Genomic DNA, 20,147 nt, shown 5'->3' on the forward strand with positions numbered 1-20,147 from the left:
TCATGGCCTACCACCAACCAGTTACATTACCCCCAGAAATATGGAATCAAATCCTTTCAGAAATACCTCGAACGCAAGTATCCGACTTTCTTGGCACATGTTCATTATTTCACGACATCATCGTCAAGTTCCTCTTTGCTTCAATCAAAGTCTATTTTATTGGAAGTGAAACGGGCTTGGAAATGCTCAATACTTCGCACGTCGATTGGACAGAAGAAATTGCGATGAAGCTAATGAGTAAGTCTTGGGAGATACTCAACCATATATGTCAAGAACCTCGCTTTGCCAAAGTGGTCAAAAGCATTACCGTTGTAGCGTTCGCCGATGGTCAATGTATTTTTGAAAAGCGTAAGTAGGAGCAAGCGACCAATGCACACGCGGACCTAACTAACATCAAACACGCGATTATCCAGTCACACTTGCAAACGCTCTGCTTTTCACGCCAAACCTTCATACCTTTCGTTGGATTGGTAATGGCCCTGCTCTAGATAATTTGGTCGGCGAGTGTCTACCGGACAACTTGAAGAAACTCGTTGTACAATCGTTTGTTATTTTCATAGGTTTCGAGGCTCGGTACTGAACCCATCCTTGACAGATCTCTTCCTCTGGAGTCTATACAACACCTACGCAATGTGACGTCCTTGCACCTTCCAATGCCATTTTTCTTCCCCGACGACGAGGAAGCTCATGACCGACTTGTCTACGATTATAGCATCCAAGAATATACACAACTGTTTCTCGGAGATATATTGCATTTTGTGTCGCCCAATTTGCAGAGCTTACGGATAACTGCCATCCAAGTTCGCGATGTTCCAATTCGAATCTTCAATACTCTGATAGATTTGGAAATTTTATCGACGCTTGGAAATCAGGAGGAGCTTGTGGGCTTAGATATAGTCTTCCACCACGCATCAAATTTACAGTCCCTGACTTTGGTAGGGCTGTTTGTCCCGGAAATCTTTTCCTTTCTTCCCCCTCATTCTCTCGCGAGTCTACCTCTTTTGACTTCCTTTCGATTCTCATGGGAGGATCTTTCGCTCGTTCTTGATACCGTTGGAGAGAGCGAATTCCAGGCTTTGTGCCGTTTTCTCCATGGCCGTTCACTAATAAGACGGCTCTATCTTCGCCTTCCTATGATGCGCTGGATGCAAACGTCTCGTCTTCTTTCAGTCATCCGCGACCTACCGGGAATTGAGGTTCTTGGTCTTCACACGGGACGAGATATTCTGGTTGATGCTGATATAATCGAGACATTGGCCAGGAGTTTGCCTATGAAGTTACATGCCCTACATATTGCAATCAATTGGGGAGGAGGAAATTTATTGCCTTTGGTAAGTAGTCTCTCACTTGCCGTGGATGCGTGCTGATAGTTTTTGAACAATATTAATAGGTTGATGCCATCGGTAAACTCCCTCATCTCACCTTCCTTCATCTCTACGGTGTTGTTGTCCGGCTCCCTATACTTCTAGAAGATCTTGCGCATGAGGCACCAGGACTTAAGATGATCGGCCTCAATCGAGCCTTATGGGATATCGTAAGGGTAGGTTCAGAGATCATCAAAAACAAATACCCTAGATGGAGAATCAAATTCTGTGTCGAAGAAGATTTTCTTTGCGCAGATGACGCTTGGTTGTTCAAGTACAACTGAACATATGCTTTATGAACAGGTGCATAGAGTCACAAGTGACAAGTCTGATAAGCGGCTTCTGTTGGGAGGTGCGTCGTACTGATTTGTCTTTTGTTTAGTTGGCTTTGAATTACTTCATTTGAGACTGGTGTCAGCAACGTCCTGGGCACTTGGCCTTATAGTCCTTCTCAATTCTAAAAGTTAGAAAAAAAGTTAGAAATTTATGCATGGCAACAATCACGCTGGGCGTCTTGGCTATGTGATGCCTAGATGAACAAGACAAAGCGGTGTTTAAAATGTTGTATGCAAATGCCGAACGGCACAACTCATTCGTGTGTCTGGACGCGTCAATGGCGACCGAAGCACGGCGGCAAAGCCTGCCGACTTTCAGACTCATTCTAACTCAGACAGGAACAGGATCAACTTGGCGGCGTCATACCGCATGTCCTCGACGCCCAGTATGATCGTTGCTACACTGTTGCCATGCATAAATTTCTAACTTTTTTTCTAACTTTTAGAATTGAGTAGGACTATTGATCCCAATACAATCACAAGTCCTTCTGTTCTTGCCGTACCAACAAATGAGGACGCAATATTGACTCAAATATCTATTCTTACCGGGAAAATCAAAAGTATTGATCTCGATGCTTCTTCAATCGCTGAATCCCTCGACCACATCCAGGATACGAAAATCGTCGTGTCGTCTCCTCGACGTGACCACATGTCCGATCTGCCTGGCACGGAGGATTTAAAAGGCAGCATATGGTCAAAAGTTTCCAAGATGCTGAGAATACAGCTCGCTAGTCTTGATTTTGGGCTTATAGGCAAACAAGTCGAGGATCTTGTCGAACGGTTGATTACAGTCCGCGAACGACTGCATATCGATTTACTGTCACGTACATCCACGCTAACCGCACAAAACACTCTCTTTGCATCAACACAGGTCGAAAATGCGTGCACATTATTGCAAGGGCCACAGGATATCCCGAAATCATCCCAGGCGAGGCTACCAGTTGAATTATGGGCACAAATATTCTTTTTGTGCTTGCCGAGCGATGATTTTGTAAAGCCAGATCCACATAAAGCGCCATTACTCCTTTGCCAAATTTGCAGCGCCTGGAGAAGCATGGCCACAGGAACACCTTTGCTTTGGTCCACTCTATCGATCCGGAGCTCCTGGCGTGGGCATGTTTGGAAATCAATCTTAGAATGCTGGCTACACCGTTCGGGAAATGCTGTTTTATGTCTAGACATATCTATACCTGCATATATGGAGGCCTCATTCAATAACGACATCATGAAGTTGATAACTTCATCTGCTCAGCGGTGGTATCGCCTCAGGCTCAGTCTGCCGGACAATCTACTAAGGACCATGCTTAGTAACCACATGCCTCTTCTCCAAAAGCTGGAATTCAGTTCAATTTATCCAATCGCAAACTTGGACATTGAGACGTCTCAAGCTCCTAACTTGAGGACAGTGGCTCTTTTAACCAAAGCATTATACCCTCAACCACTCTCCCTCCCTTGGCAGAACCTGACGAGCTTTTCCTCTCACTGCTGGCTTAACATGGGACAACATTTGGAAATCCTTCGCAAATGCCCTCGCCTGGAATTTTATAGCATGTATATTGTGCACGCAGAGATTTCACCTGACATTATATGTATATCCATGCTTCATTTAACTCAGTTGGAAATTGTCGCCTTCATTGGAAACGCAATGGGCACAGTTTTTAACTATCTTCATCTTCCTAAACTAACCCAATTATCTTTCACGATACCAAGTGAAAGCCCGGCATGGGGAATGGCAGAATGGCCGAAGTATTGTACATTATCTTTAGTGGAACGTTCTTCCTGTGTACTGACGAAGGTTCGATTGCGTGGCGTCGCCAAATCGGGAGGAAGTATTCAGCAAGATATACAAAGGTGTATCCCATCTGTTGTAGATGTCGACGTCGAGGATCTATGCCACAATCCTAGACTGGCCTGAAACAGCGACCCACCCATTTACCGGTGACCCAAGCGCCAGTAAGGTATCATAATCACAAGATGTTTTGAATTGGTGAGTCTACGATAGCTGGATTATTTGATTTCTAAACGATTACAATACCAGTGTAATACAACGTCCGACAACTCTGTACGGTAACAATGAGGAATGCACTTGGATATTTGAGAGAGGCGAAACGTTCCAAGTTAATAACGGGGGTGACAGTGTTAAAAGATCAATACAAAAAGAATAATTATGTCCCATGGAAAAGAAGAAAATGATAATAAAGAGATCGAAATATATAGACTACTGGTGTGTGCGATGCGCACCGCGGCCCGCCATATTATTGTTGTTAGGCGTTTGTCCCGACTGCTGTTGCTGCTGCTGGTATTGCGCATGTGCTGATCCTTGAAGTCCCGGAGGTGGCTGAGAATATCCTTGTTGGGGTGATGTACTCGGGGCACGTTGGTAATCGCCTAATGGATTTCCGCTCATCTGTCTTGAATGCGGTTGTTGAGTTGGGGTGTATGATTGGTAAGGGCCAGGTGAACGAGAGCGGGTATCGGCCAGCATGTTTCCACTCGTTTGCCTAGCATGTTGCTGTAATTGCGCAGAGTAAGCCTGAGAGGGTCCAGGGGACGTTGATCTACCATTGGCTAGTACATTTCCGCTAATCTGTCGTGCGTGTTGCTGTTGCTGTTGTTGGTTATAAGCCTGATAAGGGCCCGGAGAGGCTGCACGGCCGGCTAACATATTTCCACTAGATTGCCTCGTGTGTTGCTGTGGAGGATATGCTTGATTAGGTCCTGGCGACTGGGAACGCTGATATTGCGTCGGTGACCCATTTCGGGGTTGTTGGCCAGCAAGCACAGTAGCACTTGACTGTCTACCGTGCTGCAGCTGCTGGGGAGGGTACTGCATAGCGACGTTTGGACCAGGGGATGGTGTCCGAATTTGTTGCCCAGAAAGTATATTACCACTGGATTGCCGCTGTGAACTGAAGTAAGACTGATGCGATGTATCAGACCCGGCAGTGTTGGGATAAGGGCTGATTGGCGATACACCATGAGCAAGATTGTCAGTAGACATATAAGCTGGACTGGGCGAATAGGCGCGATCTTGTGGTCTGTGCAGAGGGGCCTCCCTAAGTGTAGCTTGAGATTGGGCGGCTGACGGAGGCAAAGACATGAAGGACTGCTGCGAGACAAATCCTTGTTTGTGACTGGCGAGGGATCCTGGGCTCAGAAGCGGTTCTTCCATGGAATCCATCGGTGCAAGCTCGATTTCGTGTGTTGATGTAGAGCCAGGTCCCATAGCCAGGTACTTATCATAGCCATTGATTGCTTGCGCCGGGTGTGGGTAGTACTGAGAATTTGCAACATGAAGATTTGAGCTGCTTTCGAACGCCGCTGTTGTGGCAATAGAACGTTGATCCCAATCGAGTTCGCCACGGTCACGTTGGTACAATGCAGGATCGTATTCAAGGTCGCGCTGTGATGGAAATGCATGGCGATGAATATATACAGCAACATTTTGCGAGACGCAATACCCTAACACTCACCTGATCAATGGCCGCAATTTTAATACCACCCGCCACAATCTGTGCCTCCATGGTCTGACCACCATATTCACCCAATTTGGCACTATCATTTCCAATCTTTCCTTGATACACTTCGCTGAGCAGAGGCATCATATTCTTGTGCAGCATGGGCGTGAATAGCTCGGCGTGCAGGGCAGGGTGGCCAAAACGTTTCTGTAGTTTGTTACCTTTGGCATCAGCGCGTTCAGAATACACCTTGGCGAGATTGATTTCCTCCTGGGTGGGGGTAAAGTAACGGAACTGAGGAATGTATGTCCGGTTAATGTAGATTTTATAGCATAGGACAAGTAGGATGGGCGGTAACAAAGAGCACCAAATGAAGGAACTGAATTGATAACGTAGACCAATGGCTAGATAGCTGTAAGTATAGGATATTCACATACAGCATACAAACTCACTAAGAATCATCAATAACTGCATTAGGACGACACAAATTAGCAATCGATTGATAACAACGTTCCAAATACGCTACGGGCAATCAGTGAACCAGTCCATCATTGCAAAGGAAAAACGTACCCCTCCACTCTCAACCTTTGAGACATACACGAACATTAACTGGTATTTGTACACCCAAGAGTTCATCCAAAATACAATCGCTGCGGCCAATGGAACCAAGGGAGCCAATGGCGCGAAAACAAAGCCAACAGCACCCATAAAAAGCTGATAGGATAGTCAATGACATTAATGTCAAGGAGAAATAATGGAAAACCATACAATGTTTGAACTAATGTTTATAAATTTAGTACAGAAGATAATACATTAAAAAGTACGAGCACTCACTAATAGACAGCATATTGAAATTCTGGTGGTTGAGTCCACTCTCGGATATCTCGAGGTGTGCGACCAAACACACTAATAAGACCGATAAGAACCATCATAGGTTGTAAGAAAAATGCGGCGATGCTCACTGGGTTTTGAAGGAAAGCCACACCAAATTGATGATTTGGGCAAGATCGAAGATCGCAAGGAAACCACGAAGACTGCATCTATTTGTTAGTTTATTGAAATTATTAACGTCAGTCGACTTACGGGAAGAAGGTGAGCCAGTATGACGATTGATTGATGTAAGTGCTATGGATAGTTGCGGGTAATTCTAGATTATAGAAATGATTGATAATGTTAACACAGGATTTATCGAAAGATCGCTTTGGAGGAGACAAACCATGGAGATTATCTATGATCTCTTTGAAACTTGATTTTCCAATCTGTTTGATGATCTGGGTCACAGATTCTGATTTGTAGTTTAGGTTATTGCAAGGCAGTTTAAATAGGTCTGACGCACGGAAGATAACACCGAGCAACGTGAAGATGATCAACTGAGAGATAATTAGGAACGAGAAGTATCGAGCGACGACAGCGCGATCTAGTTTCGAATGGGTGAGAGCACCCATGAACTACAAAGAACAACCAATATCAGATACAAGTGGACCGTGGTGATGGAATGAAATTAACCTTTGTCAACCAACGCATGATAATGGGGAGGAAAAAACCAAAGAGACCGGAAATGGCTGGTGGAAGCACACCAGAAATGAAAGCAAATGACAATGGCGATGATTCAAACCATTGTTCAAGGAAACTTACGTACGCCCTCATCTAATGAGACATCCACATCATTCAATAAATAATACATGAGCAAGATAAGGCAAGGCTCTTACCGAATCCAGATTGGCAAGAACAGATATGATCAAAAGGGGGACAGTATTAAAGAAGCAGACAGCAACGAGCCAAGCAAATCCAATTGTACGATTTCGAGCAAGCTCGACATCGGTTTTGTTCATATTATTCCAGATCTTTTTTACAGGGACAATAAGCATTAATGAAGCAACGCTTTGAAAATGGTAACAACGCACAATGTCCTTTGGATTGGGAGCCAGTGTGATTTGAGTTCCTTTGGGATGTTTTCCAGCAATCATCTGAGCCACAACGTGAGCATATGGAACGGCAGCCATGCTTGCAAATCCATAGTTTTCGGCTTTGCGAGTGTCAATTTGATTGCGGTATTCTTCGATGGCAGCTTCCGTTCGTTGAAGCTTGGCACTACGGATAAATAATTGATCAATGAGGTCATCACTTCTTGCTAGTCAACTCACGTGTAGAAGTCGATAGCATCCCTCTTCACCCCTCCAATACCACACGTTGCACCAGTTCTGATGGTAGGTCTCTTTGCCTTGATTTTCCCACCCTTCAAATATTTGACCAATATCTCCTCGAATTCTCGAACAGTCTGATTGTGATATTCAATCAACTCGGGAAGTTTTCCGACCTTTCTGCCGATGTGCACGCTCGTCGTTGGATATGGGACTTTTACTGACTGGAATATGGCAGTGAGGCCCTCATCGCTCTGGAGCTTCTTGGGTACGCGGCGGACTTGCAAAGTGCGAGCATAAAAGGACTGAAGGTATTCCGGAGAGCGGAACCAGGTGTGTCGAAGATGAATTATAGCCTTCCAATGGACATCAACAAAACCAATGATCAGAAACGTGATGAGGTAGGTGACGACGATGTGAGCGTAGAGGAAAGTTCCAGAAACATCCCGGATCGTGAGCATGCTGAGAATGTCTCGTTTGGTGCTTTTCACATTTCTGAGGTTGTAGACGACGTTGATTGGAAGGAGGATTCCACAGGTGAGAATGGTAATGGCAGTAAAAAGCCACCGTAATAGGCGGAGGAAGCGGAGAAATGCGACAGCATCGAGACCAATTTTGTCGAGCAGCTCTGGCTCTTTTGTATGTATTAGAGGCGGTAGCCAGCCAAATAATGAGTCTGATATGCGCGGAGGGGGCTTAGCGCCTTCATGATATTTGACTTTGGGTTCATAGATAATCTGGTGTGCAACACGTCAGAAAATGACGGAGGTAACCAAGTGGAAACAGACGGTGGGGGCTGTCATTGCTGCCCCGTGGACAAAGAAATACTCTACAAGCGCTCGGCCATACCAAATGCGATTGAAGTTGTAAAAACAAGGGTGATTGTGCATACCTTGTTTTTGGGACGAAGGATATTGAATAGGAGAATTGTCACGACCTAAGAAAATGGACTTGGTTGAGATTGATGGATCAAAAGGGTGAATATGCGTGGACGCACCGATACAACACTCATAAGAAGGACCTGAGAACCGACTGAAGTGGGCGCCAGCGTCCGTGAATTCTCTTGCAGTGTGCCATTGATGATTGTTGAAGCCATAGGTCAAATAGAATAGTTTAAAATCGACGCTGTGAATAGAGGGTGACTAGGCCTAGCCAAGTCGTGGACGATTGTGGGGTCGTTAAAAAGAGTGAAAGAAGAAGAGAGAGTGGTGCCAAAGGCAATGGGTAATGAAACCTCGGAGAGGTAAGGCGGGTGGTGGAGAAAAGACTGGGGTGTGTCCAAACAACGCCTCTAGCCCGTTGCAGTCCTTGCCCCATCAGGCACTACAAATATAGGTCAATGCATCCTCAATTGTTATCATTTCTCTCACACAGCATGCGCACAGTTTATTATCTACAAGGCATTCTAGATTCGCTAAACAACAGCTAAACCAGAGAAAGATTCTGTATACTACAGACGGTGAATGTTGTAAAATTGCTGAACAAACAACAACCGAAAATGTTTCCCATATCCGTGGTGGGTATAAATGGCCGTCTTGCAAACCAGTTCAAATCCCATTCACCATAAGTTCGTTAAGCACCCTACTAACTTGCCCAATTGCTTCCCTAACTCGTTCTCTGTCCTCTTCTCTAAACCGCCAGATGAATCGACCCTCAAATTTATCTGGGTGAAAACGGAGAAAGGTCTCCCGTAGTTTGTCTTTCCTTTCCTTCCTCAACCTTGTTCCAAGTTCTTTGTTTGGTGTGTCGTTGGCACCGGAGTTCGGCAATAAAAATGATGCAACAGCTTCGGTCGTCAGATCGCTGACACCGATTTGTCTGTTAGGACGCGTTGTGTCGGCTCTGCTCCGGTTTGCACTCGCAATTGGCCATGGTATATCGTCGAAAGTCAGCACTTGAACATTCGACTGTCCTGTATCACTCTCTCCTGGAGTTGTCAAAAGTGTTAGCCATCTTGAATGGTACAATTCTCGTGCGTCGTCTAGTTTGCGGGATTCTCGTTCCTTCTTCTTTCTCTTTCGCTCCTCTTCCGCCATTTGTTCAAGCCGAACAGTTTCCGCTTTACGTGCTTTCTCCGCAGCTCTACGGGCAGCTTGCGCGGCTTTCCTGCGTTCATGCTCAGCATACTCCGCCGCATGTGTCTTTCTACTTGTCTTGAATTATACTAATGAACTGATGAACGATTGAATACCCACCGATACATTCCTGCTCTTATCCATTCAGTGTACTCCTCGTCATCCATATGTCTAGGATCTAGTTTGAAAAAATCACTATCTTCCAGTATATCGCCGCGAGATTGTGCCTTCGAACGTGCCGTCCTCCACCGATCTGGAACATGAGCGAAGTCGTTGAACTGCGCTTCCACCGAATCCAGCCTTTCATCTTCTCCCATAGCCTCAAACATCTTGTCGCGAAACATATCTTCTTCAATCTGTGCTTTGATTGCATCATGATCAGGTTTGTGAGAATACGATTGACTCGGTGGAATGTGGGAAGACGAAGCAGTGGGCTGAGGACCAGATTCAGAGTCATCTTCGTCACTTGATGCCCACCTGCGCGATGGCCCATCTTCATCCTTATCTATATGGGCTTTCTTGGAGGAAGAGGATCCATGTGCAGAATAATGGTCATGCTTTCGCTTCCTTTTTTCTCTGCGCCTTTCTTTTCGTAATCTGCCTTGTTCTTCTTCTTCAGGTGTGCGTTTAAGTTTCAGCTTATTCGGCATTCAAGAAACGCGGGGCCATGTAAGGCGCCAGCAAGCCGCAATAAAGGATTCCGGAAGGACGGGCGTGAAGCATTGTTTGTTTGGTCTGGACTGGGTTTTGCACACACATAAGCAACTTACAGCCAAACATAGACGGCTGACGTCACTGGGCTTACACGAATTGGCTTACTTTTCCTGAGCTCGGATGCTTGTTCACAGGACTAAATGCGAACTTAAGTCAGGAGGTCGAATGAATAGAGGTATAGGATTCTGTATTTCATATCCATTGTTGTGAATTATAAGTATGAATAACGGTAGACTGACTTACAAATTGACCACTTCAGTTTCATGGCAGTAACCTGAATGCGGCCCTTCAAAGGTTTCGACGGAAAGTCCTGATAACGGTCTTTCTAATTGGCTCAACAATGTTTCTGGAGAACATCGGAGAGAAATACACGGATATTCCTATTCGTAGAGGAAGCAGTGCCTGTATGCATATCAGTTACGAGTTTGCTGGGGAACAATGCATTCCCGCTGACCTTCGTCGCACCATAAGCAAACACAGCGTTCGCTACATCTCCCGCAATATGTCCAGAGCTGTGTCTCATTTCTTCGATATCATCAACCACCCCTGGTGCGTGTTTATCGTAGCCAAAGACACCGTATCGTCTTCCAATCCGAGCAGCCCAGCGATCGCCCTCTTCCACCCAGATATTCATTTTCTGCTTAGCCCAGCTCAGCTGAGAAGAATCGCTCTGGGATGATGTAACTCCAGCAATGACGCGTTCGCCAAATCCCAGCGTCCTTGCTCCGTAGAAGAAGCCCACTAGAGGCACAATTGCAGTCAGTTCATGAAGAATGCCGAAGGAAAGGAGCAACGATGGAAGAGGAGTTCCAGTACGCGCAGACATAGAAGCCAGGCTCTTCTTATATGCCGCGAACCGAGCTTTGGTCTCTGAGGACATGAGTTTATCAGTTTACGACTTGTAAGTTGTCAGTCCGGGCTCGAAGCGGGGACGTCAGTGGGAACTCGTGACCTTAACCCTAAACTAAGTTCGAAAAAATCGTTGCTTTGTGAACCACCCTGTACATTTCCATTTGTTCTGCTCTCTGGGTTCATTCCGGGTCACCGATGTTTTCTCAGGCGATGTACGCTTCAAGGCGTATATCTTCGCGTCGGTCTGCCCAGGTATATCGGCACCTCATTAAATCCCGACTTGTGACGACAACGGCTTCTACGGAAAACAACCAACTAGCTGCTCGACCACCATTGCGAACAGCATACCTGAAAGCATGGGAACCTATAAAGAATGTGGCGGATGTATATGCTCTTTTGCAAGCATTAGAGCGCAAGTACGGCAAGGTAATAGATGCACATTTCGCCAAGGTCAGTACTGCCATTCCTTTCACGCCCATTCAATCTATTGACATAGACCACCAGGACTTTGAGGACCCAATGAGGAACCAATTAATTGCATGGATTATTTTTGAAGATCCCAAATCTTTGCAACGCATACCACCGGACGGCGCTGATATTGTCGTCCCTACCGCAAATGTGACCTGCGAACAGCATGAAATCAGCTTAGCAGACCTCGAACCCCTTTCTCAGAGTCTAGACTACGAAAAAGAATACGAATTTCCGCCCACTTCGCCCGAGCAGAAGGGAAAAGTTATTGGTTGTCGCGTTAGTCGCGCAGGTCAGTCGGTGGCGCGTCTTAATGTTTCTTATTAACACCAACATGCCTGCTCAAGAATTTGATTACTCAACAAACCAGAAAGAAACTATCTTCCAAGTAACACCAAAAGGCGTTGCTTTCTCCTTCCTCCGGTTTGGTGGTTTCCATAATTTAACCCCCCTCGACCTACCTCGAGACATTGCTGAAGGTCAACTCTTTGCCAACCCTACCCTGGACAATGTCCGCATGCGGGCGGCGTTACAGCTATGCTCAAACATAACCGGACTTCCGAATCCGGCCCTAGCGCAGAAAGAAAGACAAAAATCGTCATCAGCAGAATCGTCTCCGATTGCTGCTCTTCTGTTCGGCGAAGGCGCGTCATCACAGGCCTCGCAAACCAACACTCCATCACCGATACCACCCAAACCGACGTCGACGAAAGCTGCTACATCTAAACCCAAACATGTGGAAGTTACACCCCCACCTCCTAAAGAAAAGGATGCTGCTACTATTGCTAAAGAACTGGCAGATCAAGAATCTTTAAAACGACAACTCGAAGTTGCAAGGCGACTAGCGCAATCTTCATCGACAGCGACGAGAAGAAAGCAGCCTAAACCACAACCAAAGGTAGCAAAACCTAAATCCCCTCAATTTTTTGCCGATGAGTTCCTTCCTGACGAAGAAAACGCGGCGAAACAAAAAGTTGGCGTCCTGGACAAGCTGTGGGGCATATTCGGACGGAAATGATTGCACCTTTTTTGAGTTATCGTCGCGAGCATTGTGTTTTGACGAATCAATGCTCTTTAGATACTAACATAGTGGTGCCTTCGGTGGGGGTGCTGTACAGCTAATACATAATGTTATTGTGCACCACTGGGTTAATGTGAATTCGCAACCATAATTGTTTTGTTATAGTGGACTAATGAAGATAAGCAGACCTCACTATCAAATAGATGTGTCAACCCTATGCAGCCTGTCCATTCTGCATTGAAATAGCTGGTATAACGTATGATGGACGAAGGACATGTTTAAAAAACCGAAGTATATGTCGCCCACGCCTCTTTCATATAAATTCATGACTTTGTCCAAACTTTCCTTTTAAAGCGCTATAGATGAAAGAAGCTGAGCTTTAGGACATTGAAGCCTTCTTGGAGATTAAGGCTTTCACACCCTTTATCGCGTTTTCTCTGGCGTGAATAAGACGCTTCGCTTTGCTCAAGTCTATACCGCTGTAATCCGATTTTTTGGCCGCCCTTGGAATTGCATGAATCGCAGGTGACGAGGGAACGTTAGTGCCAGAAGACTCGTTATTGTTTAAAGCGGCTAGTTTTTCCCTTTGAACAGAAAGCAAATCGTCCAGGGTCCGCAGTGTAGTGATACAGTCCTGAAGTTCTTCCGAACGTTTAAATTCCTTGCAAACTTCTGTTGCACAAGTTTCTATGTGCGTGAAACGCACAGGCCCCAGCATTATACCTCCATACCTGAACCACGGAATCAGAGAACGAGGACAAAGTTGTATTAAGAGGGATACGTACCATCGACTAACAATCACTACTGCGTCAATCACTGCAAGATCTTCCATCACCTTTAATACTTTTCCGCCCGCCCAACTTTCACCGTCATCCTTACTACCTTGCACGAGTTCAAAATCTTCCGGACCTGAGAGGCCTGACTTCCCTTGCTTGAGCACCATGCACCTCCAGGCAGAGATTTCATGTGTTGCCTTTCGCTGACGATGAACGGTGTGTTTAAGGTGATTCAGACGTGCTCTGGCCTCCTCAGGTGTAGTGGCACGATAGATATTGGCGACAAATAGTGAGCCGCGATCTCGAACTTCTTGCGATGTGGCTATCGGGTCAGGCTGCGGTCGGGCATGAGATATGAATGCATCCAGACTGCCATCCAGGTCTCTAGAAAGAAATAGTTCTGCTTGTGACATTCCAAAAATATAAGGTCAAGCTATATTCTTCGTCATTTGGATCAAATTGAAAGTCGGAGCACTGATATATTGAAGAAAGAACGGAAGTATATTCTTCTATTGTGGACAAAGGGGCCATTGTATTTGCGGTTGTTTGGTTTGCAGGCCGCAGGAATCCGCTGTTCACCATTTTGGTATCACCAATAGCAATCCCCTCAAGATCGTCAACGACGCCGGCACACCTCAAGACTGAAAATGGGCTCCACTAGGTGAGATATGATCTTGTTGGGAGTAGGGGATCGTATGGTCGAAATTGCGGAGGAAGGCAGATAGTGGAAGAGGATGGATTGTGTGGAGAAACTTTGGATGACGGTCCCATCAATTTACGGCCTGACGAATAGGACCCTCGCGTTCCCTTATTCCTGCAATTTTTCTTTTGGCGTCGAAACGCTGACCTGCCTTGGATAATGCAGATTGTACAGCAAAGGTCGCGTTCTCGGTCACAAGCGTGCCAAACGCAATTCCCGTCCCAATACTTCTCTGATCCAGATTGAGGGCGTTGCTACCAAAGAGGATGCCCAATTCTACCTCGGAAAGGTGCGCCCCATTTGAAGGATCTACAACTGTCTTTATCTTATGTTTCGGGTCAGCGCGTGGCCTTTGTTTACAAGGCTAAGCGGGAGATCCAAGGGTCAAAAATCCGTGTCATCTGGGGGTGCGTTTGCAGTGTATAGTATGATCTTGCAAGTCAATTCTCAAATATGTTACTCTGCATTTAGGCGAGTCACCAGGCCTCATGGATCTTCAGGTGTTGTGAAGTCAAAATTCCGAAGCAACCTCCCCCCACAGGCATTCGGCGCCAGCGTCCGTGTTGTACGTTTTAATCCGCTCTGGAATCTTATTCTTGCTCCTAAATCGATATACAGATGCTCTACCCCTCCACCATCTGATTTGAGATTGGACGTACATGGTCTTCTATCTCATTCCGTATTGTATGTTGCAATATGACATGTTTGCATGCGCTATCAAATATGAACAATCCACTGAACCATTCTCATGGCACCTCTGATTACTCTTCTCCTCCTGGTCATCCCATTATTCGATTTATGGATGGATACTCAGTCGCGCATCTATGGCAAGAAGGACGTTATTGAATAGGACGGACTGAGGATCCTGATTCAATGGCCTGAAAGATGAACCTAGTTTGCGATATAAGACGAACAAGGCTGTAAACGATATTTTGATGCCATGCTTGTGTCATTAAGGTGTCCTGTATAGTAATGCATTGGTTAAGAATACCAACGCTTTGCTCAACGGCGATAAAAGTTGAGCATTCTGCAACAAGTCGGACAGCACGGAAAGGCTTGGCATAGTTCTGTGTTTCCGCCGAGCATTTATTCCTTGATTCTTACATTCGTTAAGGCTCATAATTCTCCAAGATACGTGGAGTCTAATCTAAGCCATTAAACATATCAGACATAGTAGGTACTGCCTGTGTAGACCTCTAGCGATAGGCGCTGAAAAACATTGCTCCCGGTATCTTGTCCAGTGGCACCACGGTCACATGGGTCACACATCAATGGACGATAGCCGGTGCCTCCATCTGCATCAGGTCCCGGATCTTCCTCTACCCATTGCTACCGACTCAGATACAGAACACCACTTGAATTCTTGTACTCCCTCTCTTTTCCTTGTTGGCTTCTGTGTCTTACGGGAAAATGTTGCATTTATACCGCCAACACACCCCTCGCTTCGCCCGTACATCTCTTGCTATTCACTCGACCAAGGATGGGATACTTTCAGTACCAAGCCGGCGGAAAGCATCAGGTAGCTTGATCATTGCTCTCAGAAATTTCCGTGAAGTACTGACTGAGTTAATAGGCTATGCAAAATTTAATTGGGAGGTATAGCTCTCCGCATACTTCTATGTGTTTTGGACTAACTCGGCCTTTAGGATCCCTTGAACTTAGAGTCGCAACTAACGGACGAAGAAATTGCCATCAGGTAATCTTGCATCTATCATAATTAACTGGGTCTCTCAAAGTTCAATAAAGAGACACCGCACGTTTCTATTGCCAGGTATTTCCTTCATTCCTAAGTACAGTGATAGCCTTATTTACCAATGTTGCTCACTCCTCTAGGAAAATCTCATGCCTAGAGTTCTACATGGATGGCGTACTGAAGGTTTGTTTTTGCTGTAACCATAAATATATCTCCGTCCAATAACCCAGTCTTTAACGCTAGAGTTTAACCACGATATCATTCCTGAGATGGGTAAACTTGGCTTACTTGGTCCTACTATCCAAGGCTATGGATGTGCCGGAGTAAGCAATGTTGCATACGGGCTGATTGCAAGAGAGATAGAAAGGTTTGTCGATATTCAACCTACATTTAGAGTCTTCTCTAGACTGTTTTTAGAGTTGACTCAGGATATCGTTCAACTGCATCTGTTCAATCTTCACTGGTCATGCATCCCATCAACGAATTCGGCACTGACGCTCAGAAGGAAAAGTACCTTCCTCGACTTGGTGTGTCTTTATTTCAACAAATGTGACCTTTTCATCGAGCCTGTCTATAGCAAAGGGAGAGATCGTTGGTGCATTCGTGAGTTAAGATGTCCAACTTCCCGCTTTCATTTCTTGACGTCATTTTTTAGGGTCTTACAGAACCCAACCATGGATCTGATCCGGCAGGCATGGAGACGACAGCAGAGGAGGTAGATGGAGGGTTTATTATCAATGGAAGCAAAACTTGGATATCCAATGCGCCAGTAGCGTGAGTTCTTGCGCCAAAATACCTAAAGATCTAAATGCAAAAGTTCGTCTTTTCCAGTGATGTATTCATCGTATGGGCGAAATGTAAATGGGACAACCGCATCCGTGGCTTTATTCTAGACAAGGCAAATGATTATTCAACAGTTGCATGATTTTGGGAATTCATTGCATCTACAGGGGCTCAAGGGTTTAACTGCACCCCCAATCAAAAACAAACTGGCACTTCGGGTCTCTCTCACTGGATCCATCTTCATGGACTCAGTACGAGTTTCACACGATGCACTGCTTCCCAAGTCCAAGGGCCTTGGTTCACCATTTTCATGTTTAAATTCGGCAAGGTATTCTTACCATGCGATGTCGTCATATGCTCTTATTTTTTCTCACTGTTTTCAACAGATACGGTATTTCATGGGGTGTAATGGGTGCTCTGGAAGATTGTATTGAACGCACAAGGGCATACGCACTGGAGCGCCATCAATTCAATCGCCCGTTAGCATCCTTCCAGCTGGTGCAGAAGAAACTCGTGGATGCCCAAACTGAAGTTGCTTATGGTCTCCAGGCAAGTCTGCAAGTAGGAAGGCTAAAGGACCAAGGCAAACTCGCGCCCGAGATGATTAGCATGGTTAAGCGTAACAATTGCGGTAAGGCATTGCAGCATTCCCGGGTTGTTTTGGATATTTTGGGTGGAAATGCATGTGCCGACGAGTATGTTTCTCTTTCCTTCCTTTTTCTTACCTTTTTACTGACTTTTGGTGATTTAAAGATATCACGTAGGACGACATGTAGCAAACCTACAAGTTACCAACACATACGAAGGTTAGTTCTTTCTCTCTGATTCTCTGACAAGACCGATTTTCATTTGCAATATTATTTTCTCACAGGAACTAATGTGAGTTGACTGACAACATAAAATGGATCGTGTGGTTCTGTATTTACGCATTGAATCAAAGGACATCCATGCTCTTATATTGGGCAAGGCGATGACGGACATTCCCGCTTTCGCCAATTAAAACGTGTGTTGGGCAGACAACCATATTGGAGCATGATAGTATACATGAAATCAATAGGACTCTCAACCACTTTTCTCCTGTACAAGTACACATTTTATGGCGATACAGCTATGCATCCCTCACCAATCGATAAAGTACATCCATAAGCAATCAATAATTACACGTCAGCGTTGCGCATGGTAGGATCTATCCAGTCCAAACCAAGGATGTTGAATACTTCTTCCTCACTACGAGGTATAAATAGTTTGGAGTCATGACGCCGATTGCTATTGTCCGTCGACTGCGTTAAGAACAACCTCGCATTGCCAGAAGATTAGTAAAAAAATCATGCTTACATCCCAGAACTGTCGAACTTCATTCCTCTAAAAAATGAAATCATAAATATGAGTCCATCTGAGAGACAACAAAAGTTAAACTTACTTCTCGGCTTTGGCCCAAAGCCTCAAATCACGTTCGAACATCTTGGACCCCGACCTACATGCGGCAGAAGATAACGGATATTACATTACATATTAATGAGTGAATATCAAGCATACTGGGCGGATTATAAACGACTATGACTCACCAGCCGATGACAGCCGTCCAATATGCTTCTGGCGTCGCAAATATTAGATCTAATCGTCGATGAAGACGTTTCGTTTCTTCATCGCCGGGATTGGGGAGGACAAATACGGTCAAGGCCTTTTCCAGAGAATCCCAGTGTGTTGTTCGTAAAGCATCATGTGCATGAAAGCTAGAAAGGTCTACCAACAATGGTAGAAGAACTTAAGTACATCCTAACCTTTCCATGACGGCGAATGAGGTAGAACGTACGCAAACAATGTGTCACCATCTCTGGTAAAAATAAATCATGTTGTCAATGTTTTAATTTAATAAAGCCAAAACATGGATATGACCCACCGTGGTCGTATAGATGTTTTGTGAATCTTGTGCAAAGGCCTTTAATGATGCTCGGTCCTTTCTCCAAGTCTGGGTAGCTAAAAACTATATCTACGTCATTGCTTTGTGGTTTACCGCGCCGGAAACTTGAAAAACGAGTTAGAAAGATCCGTACCCAACTATAAAACCTTAGATTTGAAATGGCACCCACCCGCCAACAACGGTGCTCACACACCCTGGCTGTATCTTATCCAGTTCAAGCATAATGATTCGGTGCATTTCTGCTACTTCCTCTCGTGATATTGGAATCTCAAATTCATTTCTGAGAATAAGTGAGACCTGGATAGACATGTCAGGAACTTTATTCTTCGTCACTATTTTCCGTCCATTAGGAGTGACATGCGAGGCGGCGAGTGTAACCAGGGTCGAGTCGGCGGTGACGTCATAGTATCTTTCGAGGTCGTCCATGTTTCGCAATCCGAGATCGTACAATTTTCGGGCATTCGAAGGACCTATACCATATACTGTAGCAAATTCCGAGAGTGCTTGGTAACGTTCAGATAGTCGTGTTCTCCCTGAGAAGAGTGGTCAAATTAAAGAAAATCGACATTGTGTTGATCAGGACATACGAGCTTCTTCTATGTAGCCGTTCTTGATAAATTCGCGTATCTGTCAATCCAAAATTTAAGAAAAACTATTTACAGAGAGAGACCAGGATTGCAAGCTTGCCTTTGATAGGGTCTTGTTCCCGAGTCCTGGTAGATTAACGATATCCCTCGAAAACGTCTCGTTAGTGATGGGATACGGGTATGCTTGCCGAAGGCATCTATGAGTTGTTTTGTAGTAAGGGTGAATCCGTAATAAGTATTTACATTTAATGATCTAGCAAGAAGAACATTAGTGGTATAATGGTTTACTTATATTTTGACTTTGCATACCGCAACGGCTCGCTCGTAGCTCAAAGCATTGATACCCATTCCTTCAAGTTCTCGCGATCGACCTAGCACTCCCAGTTCAGCTACCAAAGTTTGGTTTACGCACACAAGTGGAGATGCGCGTGTACAGGCATATTTCGACCTCCAATTCTCTATGACGCGTGGATGGGTTGGCTTTACCGCCTGTTCCTCATGCCTTGGAGAATACACGGAAATTTGATGATGAAGCGTCCCGCGCGTATCATCTTTGCCTTCTTCCGAGTCGGGGCAATGTTCCACTGTTTCGTCATGTAGTTCAGAGATTGCAGCATAACAGCCACATTGAACAGGTTTTCCTTGCTTCACGGAATCATAAATCCATTCAGGTGTCACAATACATTTCTGTCTCTACAAGACTGTTAGGCAAGGTAAATAGCAAAATCGCAGATCAGAAAGGCGAACCGCAAGATCCCATTGTAGGTGCCTCTCGAAGCGCTTCTTCATTCGAATCTTTGTGACAATGACATCGGCCGCTACAGGGTTGTTACACAGCTCCAGATGCAGTTTGCGAGTCTTGCTGATACCAGCAGCGGAGGCACCGTTTGATTCGATCATGTGGAAGAGCTCGTCGACTTCATTGCTGGCAAGTTTTTCCTGTAAAACATACACTTTCAAGGGGGTCTGTTCCTCTTCTGATAAGCTGTCGTCGTATCTGCTCCTGGGACGCTTGCGAGGCGTGCTTGCGGTGCTTGAATTCGAAGAAGGAGAGAGAGATCGACGTGTTATAGAAGATCGCTTCATGGCAGAGCAACCAAATTGGGGACCTTAGTGGTTCTCGATAATAGAGACCACGTTAGTACAAATCCGCTTTATATTGAACGTTGATAGTATGGAGTTCAGCAGGAGCCAGTGCTTGCCACTTATGACATCCAAGCTTTGCATATATTTGACACCTTGAGCCTCCGATAATCGAC

General features: G+C 45.3%; 10 protein-coding genes across 10 annotated transcripts; 5 read left to right on the forward strand and 5 right to left on the reverse strand.

Annotated features, from left to right (window-relative positions):
* Positions 1–2: 2 nt before the first annotated feature.
* Positions 3–1,648, forward strand: JR316_0002401 (uncharacterized protein; the record flags this gene model as incomplete). The annotated part of the gene is made up of 4 exons (XM_047888195.1): positions 3–237; positions 414–543; positions 596–1,331; positions 1,391–1,648. 4 exons carry the CDS (start codon positions 3–5, stop codon positions 1,646–1,648), a joined length of 1,359 nt encoding a protein of 452 aa, XP_047753118.1.
* Positions 1,649–1,652: 4 nt separating this feature from the next.
* JR316_0002402 (uncharacterized protein) lies at positions 1,653–2,644 on the forward strand (the record flags this gene model as incomplete). The annotated part of the gene is made up of 3 exons (XM_047888196.1): positions 1,653–1,716; positions 2,146–2,523; positions 2,571–2,644. The coding sequence occupies 3 exons, from the start codon at positions 1,653–1,655 to the stop codon at positions 2,642–2,644; spliced, it is 516 nt and encodes a 171-aa protein (XP_047753119.1).
* A 1,273-nt stretch (positions 2,645–3,917) lies between these two features.
* On the reverse strand, positions 3,918–8,394 carry JR316_0002403 (uncharacterized protein; the record flags this gene model as incomplete). Its single annotated transcript, XM_047888197.1, has 15 exons — positions 3,918–5,102; positions 5,173–5,451; positions 5,728–5,871; positions 5,926–5,935; positions 5,992–6,063; positions 6,120–6,191; positions 6,241–6,304; positions 6,374–6,442; positions 6,494–6,605; positions 6,664–6,804; positions 6,867–7,001; positions 7,062–7,248; positions 7,302–8,035; positions 8,191–8,235; positions 8,296–8,394. 15 exons carry the CDS (start codon positions 8,392–8,394, stop codon positions 3,918–3,920), a joined length of 3,348 nt encoding a protein of 1,115 aa, XP_047753120.1.
* Positions 8,395–8,845: 451 nt separating this feature from the next.
* On the reverse strand, positions 8,846–10,023 carry JR316_0002404 (uncharacterized protein; the record flags this gene model as incomplete). The annotated part of the gene is made up of 2 exons (XM_047888198.1): positions 8,846–9,443; positions 9,494–10,023. The coding sequence occupies 2 exons, from the start codon at positions 10,021–10,023 to the stop codon at positions 8,846–8,848; spliced, it is 1,128 nt and encodes a 375-aa protein (XP_047753121.1).
* A 352-nt stretch (positions 10,024–10,375) lies between these two features.
* JR316_0002405 (uncharacterized protein) lies at positions 10,376–10,967 on the reverse strand (the record flags this gene model as incomplete). Its single annotated transcript, XM_047888199.1, has 2 exons — positions 10,376–10,489; positions 10,542–10,967. 2 exons carry the CDS (start codon positions 10,965–10,967, stop codon positions 10,376–10,378), a joined length of 540 nt encoding a protein of 179 aa, XP_047753122.1.
* Positions 10,968–11,149: 182 nt separating this feature from the next.
* JR316_0002406 (uncharacterized protein) lies at positions 11,150–12,425 on the forward strand (the record flags this gene model as incomplete). The annotated part of the gene is made up of 3 exons (XM_047888200.1): positions 11,150–11,389; positions 11,444–11,699; positions 11,755–12,425. 3 exons carry the CDS (start codon positions 11,150–11,152, stop codon positions 12,423–12,425), a joined length of 1,167 nt encoding a protein of 388 aa, XP_047753123.1.
* A 382-nt stretch (positions 12,426–12,807) lies between these two features.
* Positions 12,808–13,617, reverse strand: JR316_0002407 (Protein IMPACT-A; the record flags this gene model as incomplete). Its single annotated transcript, XM_047888201.1, has 2 exons — positions 12,808–13,159; positions 13,214–13,617. 2 exons carry the CDS (start codon positions 13,615–13,617, stop codon positions 12,808–12,810), a joined length of 756 nt encoding a protein of 251 aa, XP_047753124.1.
* A 234-nt stretch (positions 13,618–13,851) lies between these two features.
* Positions 13,852–14,546, forward strand: JR316_0002408 (60S ribosomal protein L33A; the record flags this gene model as incomplete). Its single annotated transcript, XM_047888202.1, has 5 exons — positions 13,852–13,865; positions 14,070–14,193; positions 14,247–14,311; positions 14,376–14,469; positions 14,523–14,546. 5 exons carry the CDS (start codon positions 13,852–13,854, stop codon positions 14,544–14,546), a joined length of 321 nt encoding a protein of 106 aa, XP_047753125.1.
* A 768-nt stretch (positions 14,547–15,314) lies between these two features.
* Positions 15,315–17,380, forward strand: JR316_0002409 (Glutaryl-CoA dehydrogenase, mitochondrial; the record flags this gene model as incomplete). Its single annotated transcript, XM_047888203.1, has 12 exons — positions 15,315–15,423; positions 15,478–15,500; positions 15,551–15,600; positions 15,738–15,780; positions 15,828–15,964; positions 16,015–16,124; positions 16,175–16,200; positions 16,253–16,371; positions 16,767–17,075; positions 17,134–17,186; positions 17,252–17,259; positions 17,321–17,380. 12 exons carry the CDS (start codon positions 15,315–15,317, stop codon positions 17,378–17,380), a joined length of 1,047 nt encoding a protein of 348 aa, XP_047753126.1.
* Positions 17,381–17,537: 157 nt separating this feature from the next.
* JR316_0002410 (DNA-directed DNA/RNA polymerase mu) lies at positions 17,538–19,974 on the reverse strand (the record flags this gene model as incomplete). The annotated part of the gene is made up of 9 exons (XM_047888204.1): positions 17,538–17,646; positions 17,716–17,742; positions 17,801–17,854; positions 17,946–18,123; positions 18,266–18,405; positions 18,471–18,834; positions 18,889–18,928; positions 19,198–19,581; positions 19,636–19,974. The coding sequence occupies 9 exons, from the start codon at positions 19,972–19,974 to the stop codon at positions 17,538–17,540; spliced, it is 1,635 nt and encodes a 544-aa protein (XP_047753127.1).
* Positions 19,975–20,147: the final 173 nt, after the last annotated feature.

Source organism: Psilocybe cubensis, chromosome 2 (assembly GCF_017499595.1).
Source record: "Psilocybe cubensis strain MGC-MH-2018 chromosome 2, whole genome shotgun sequence".
Lineage (NCBI taxonomy): Eukaryota > Fungi > Basidiomycota > Agaricomycetes > Agaricales > Agrocybaceae > Psilocybe > Psilocybe cubensis.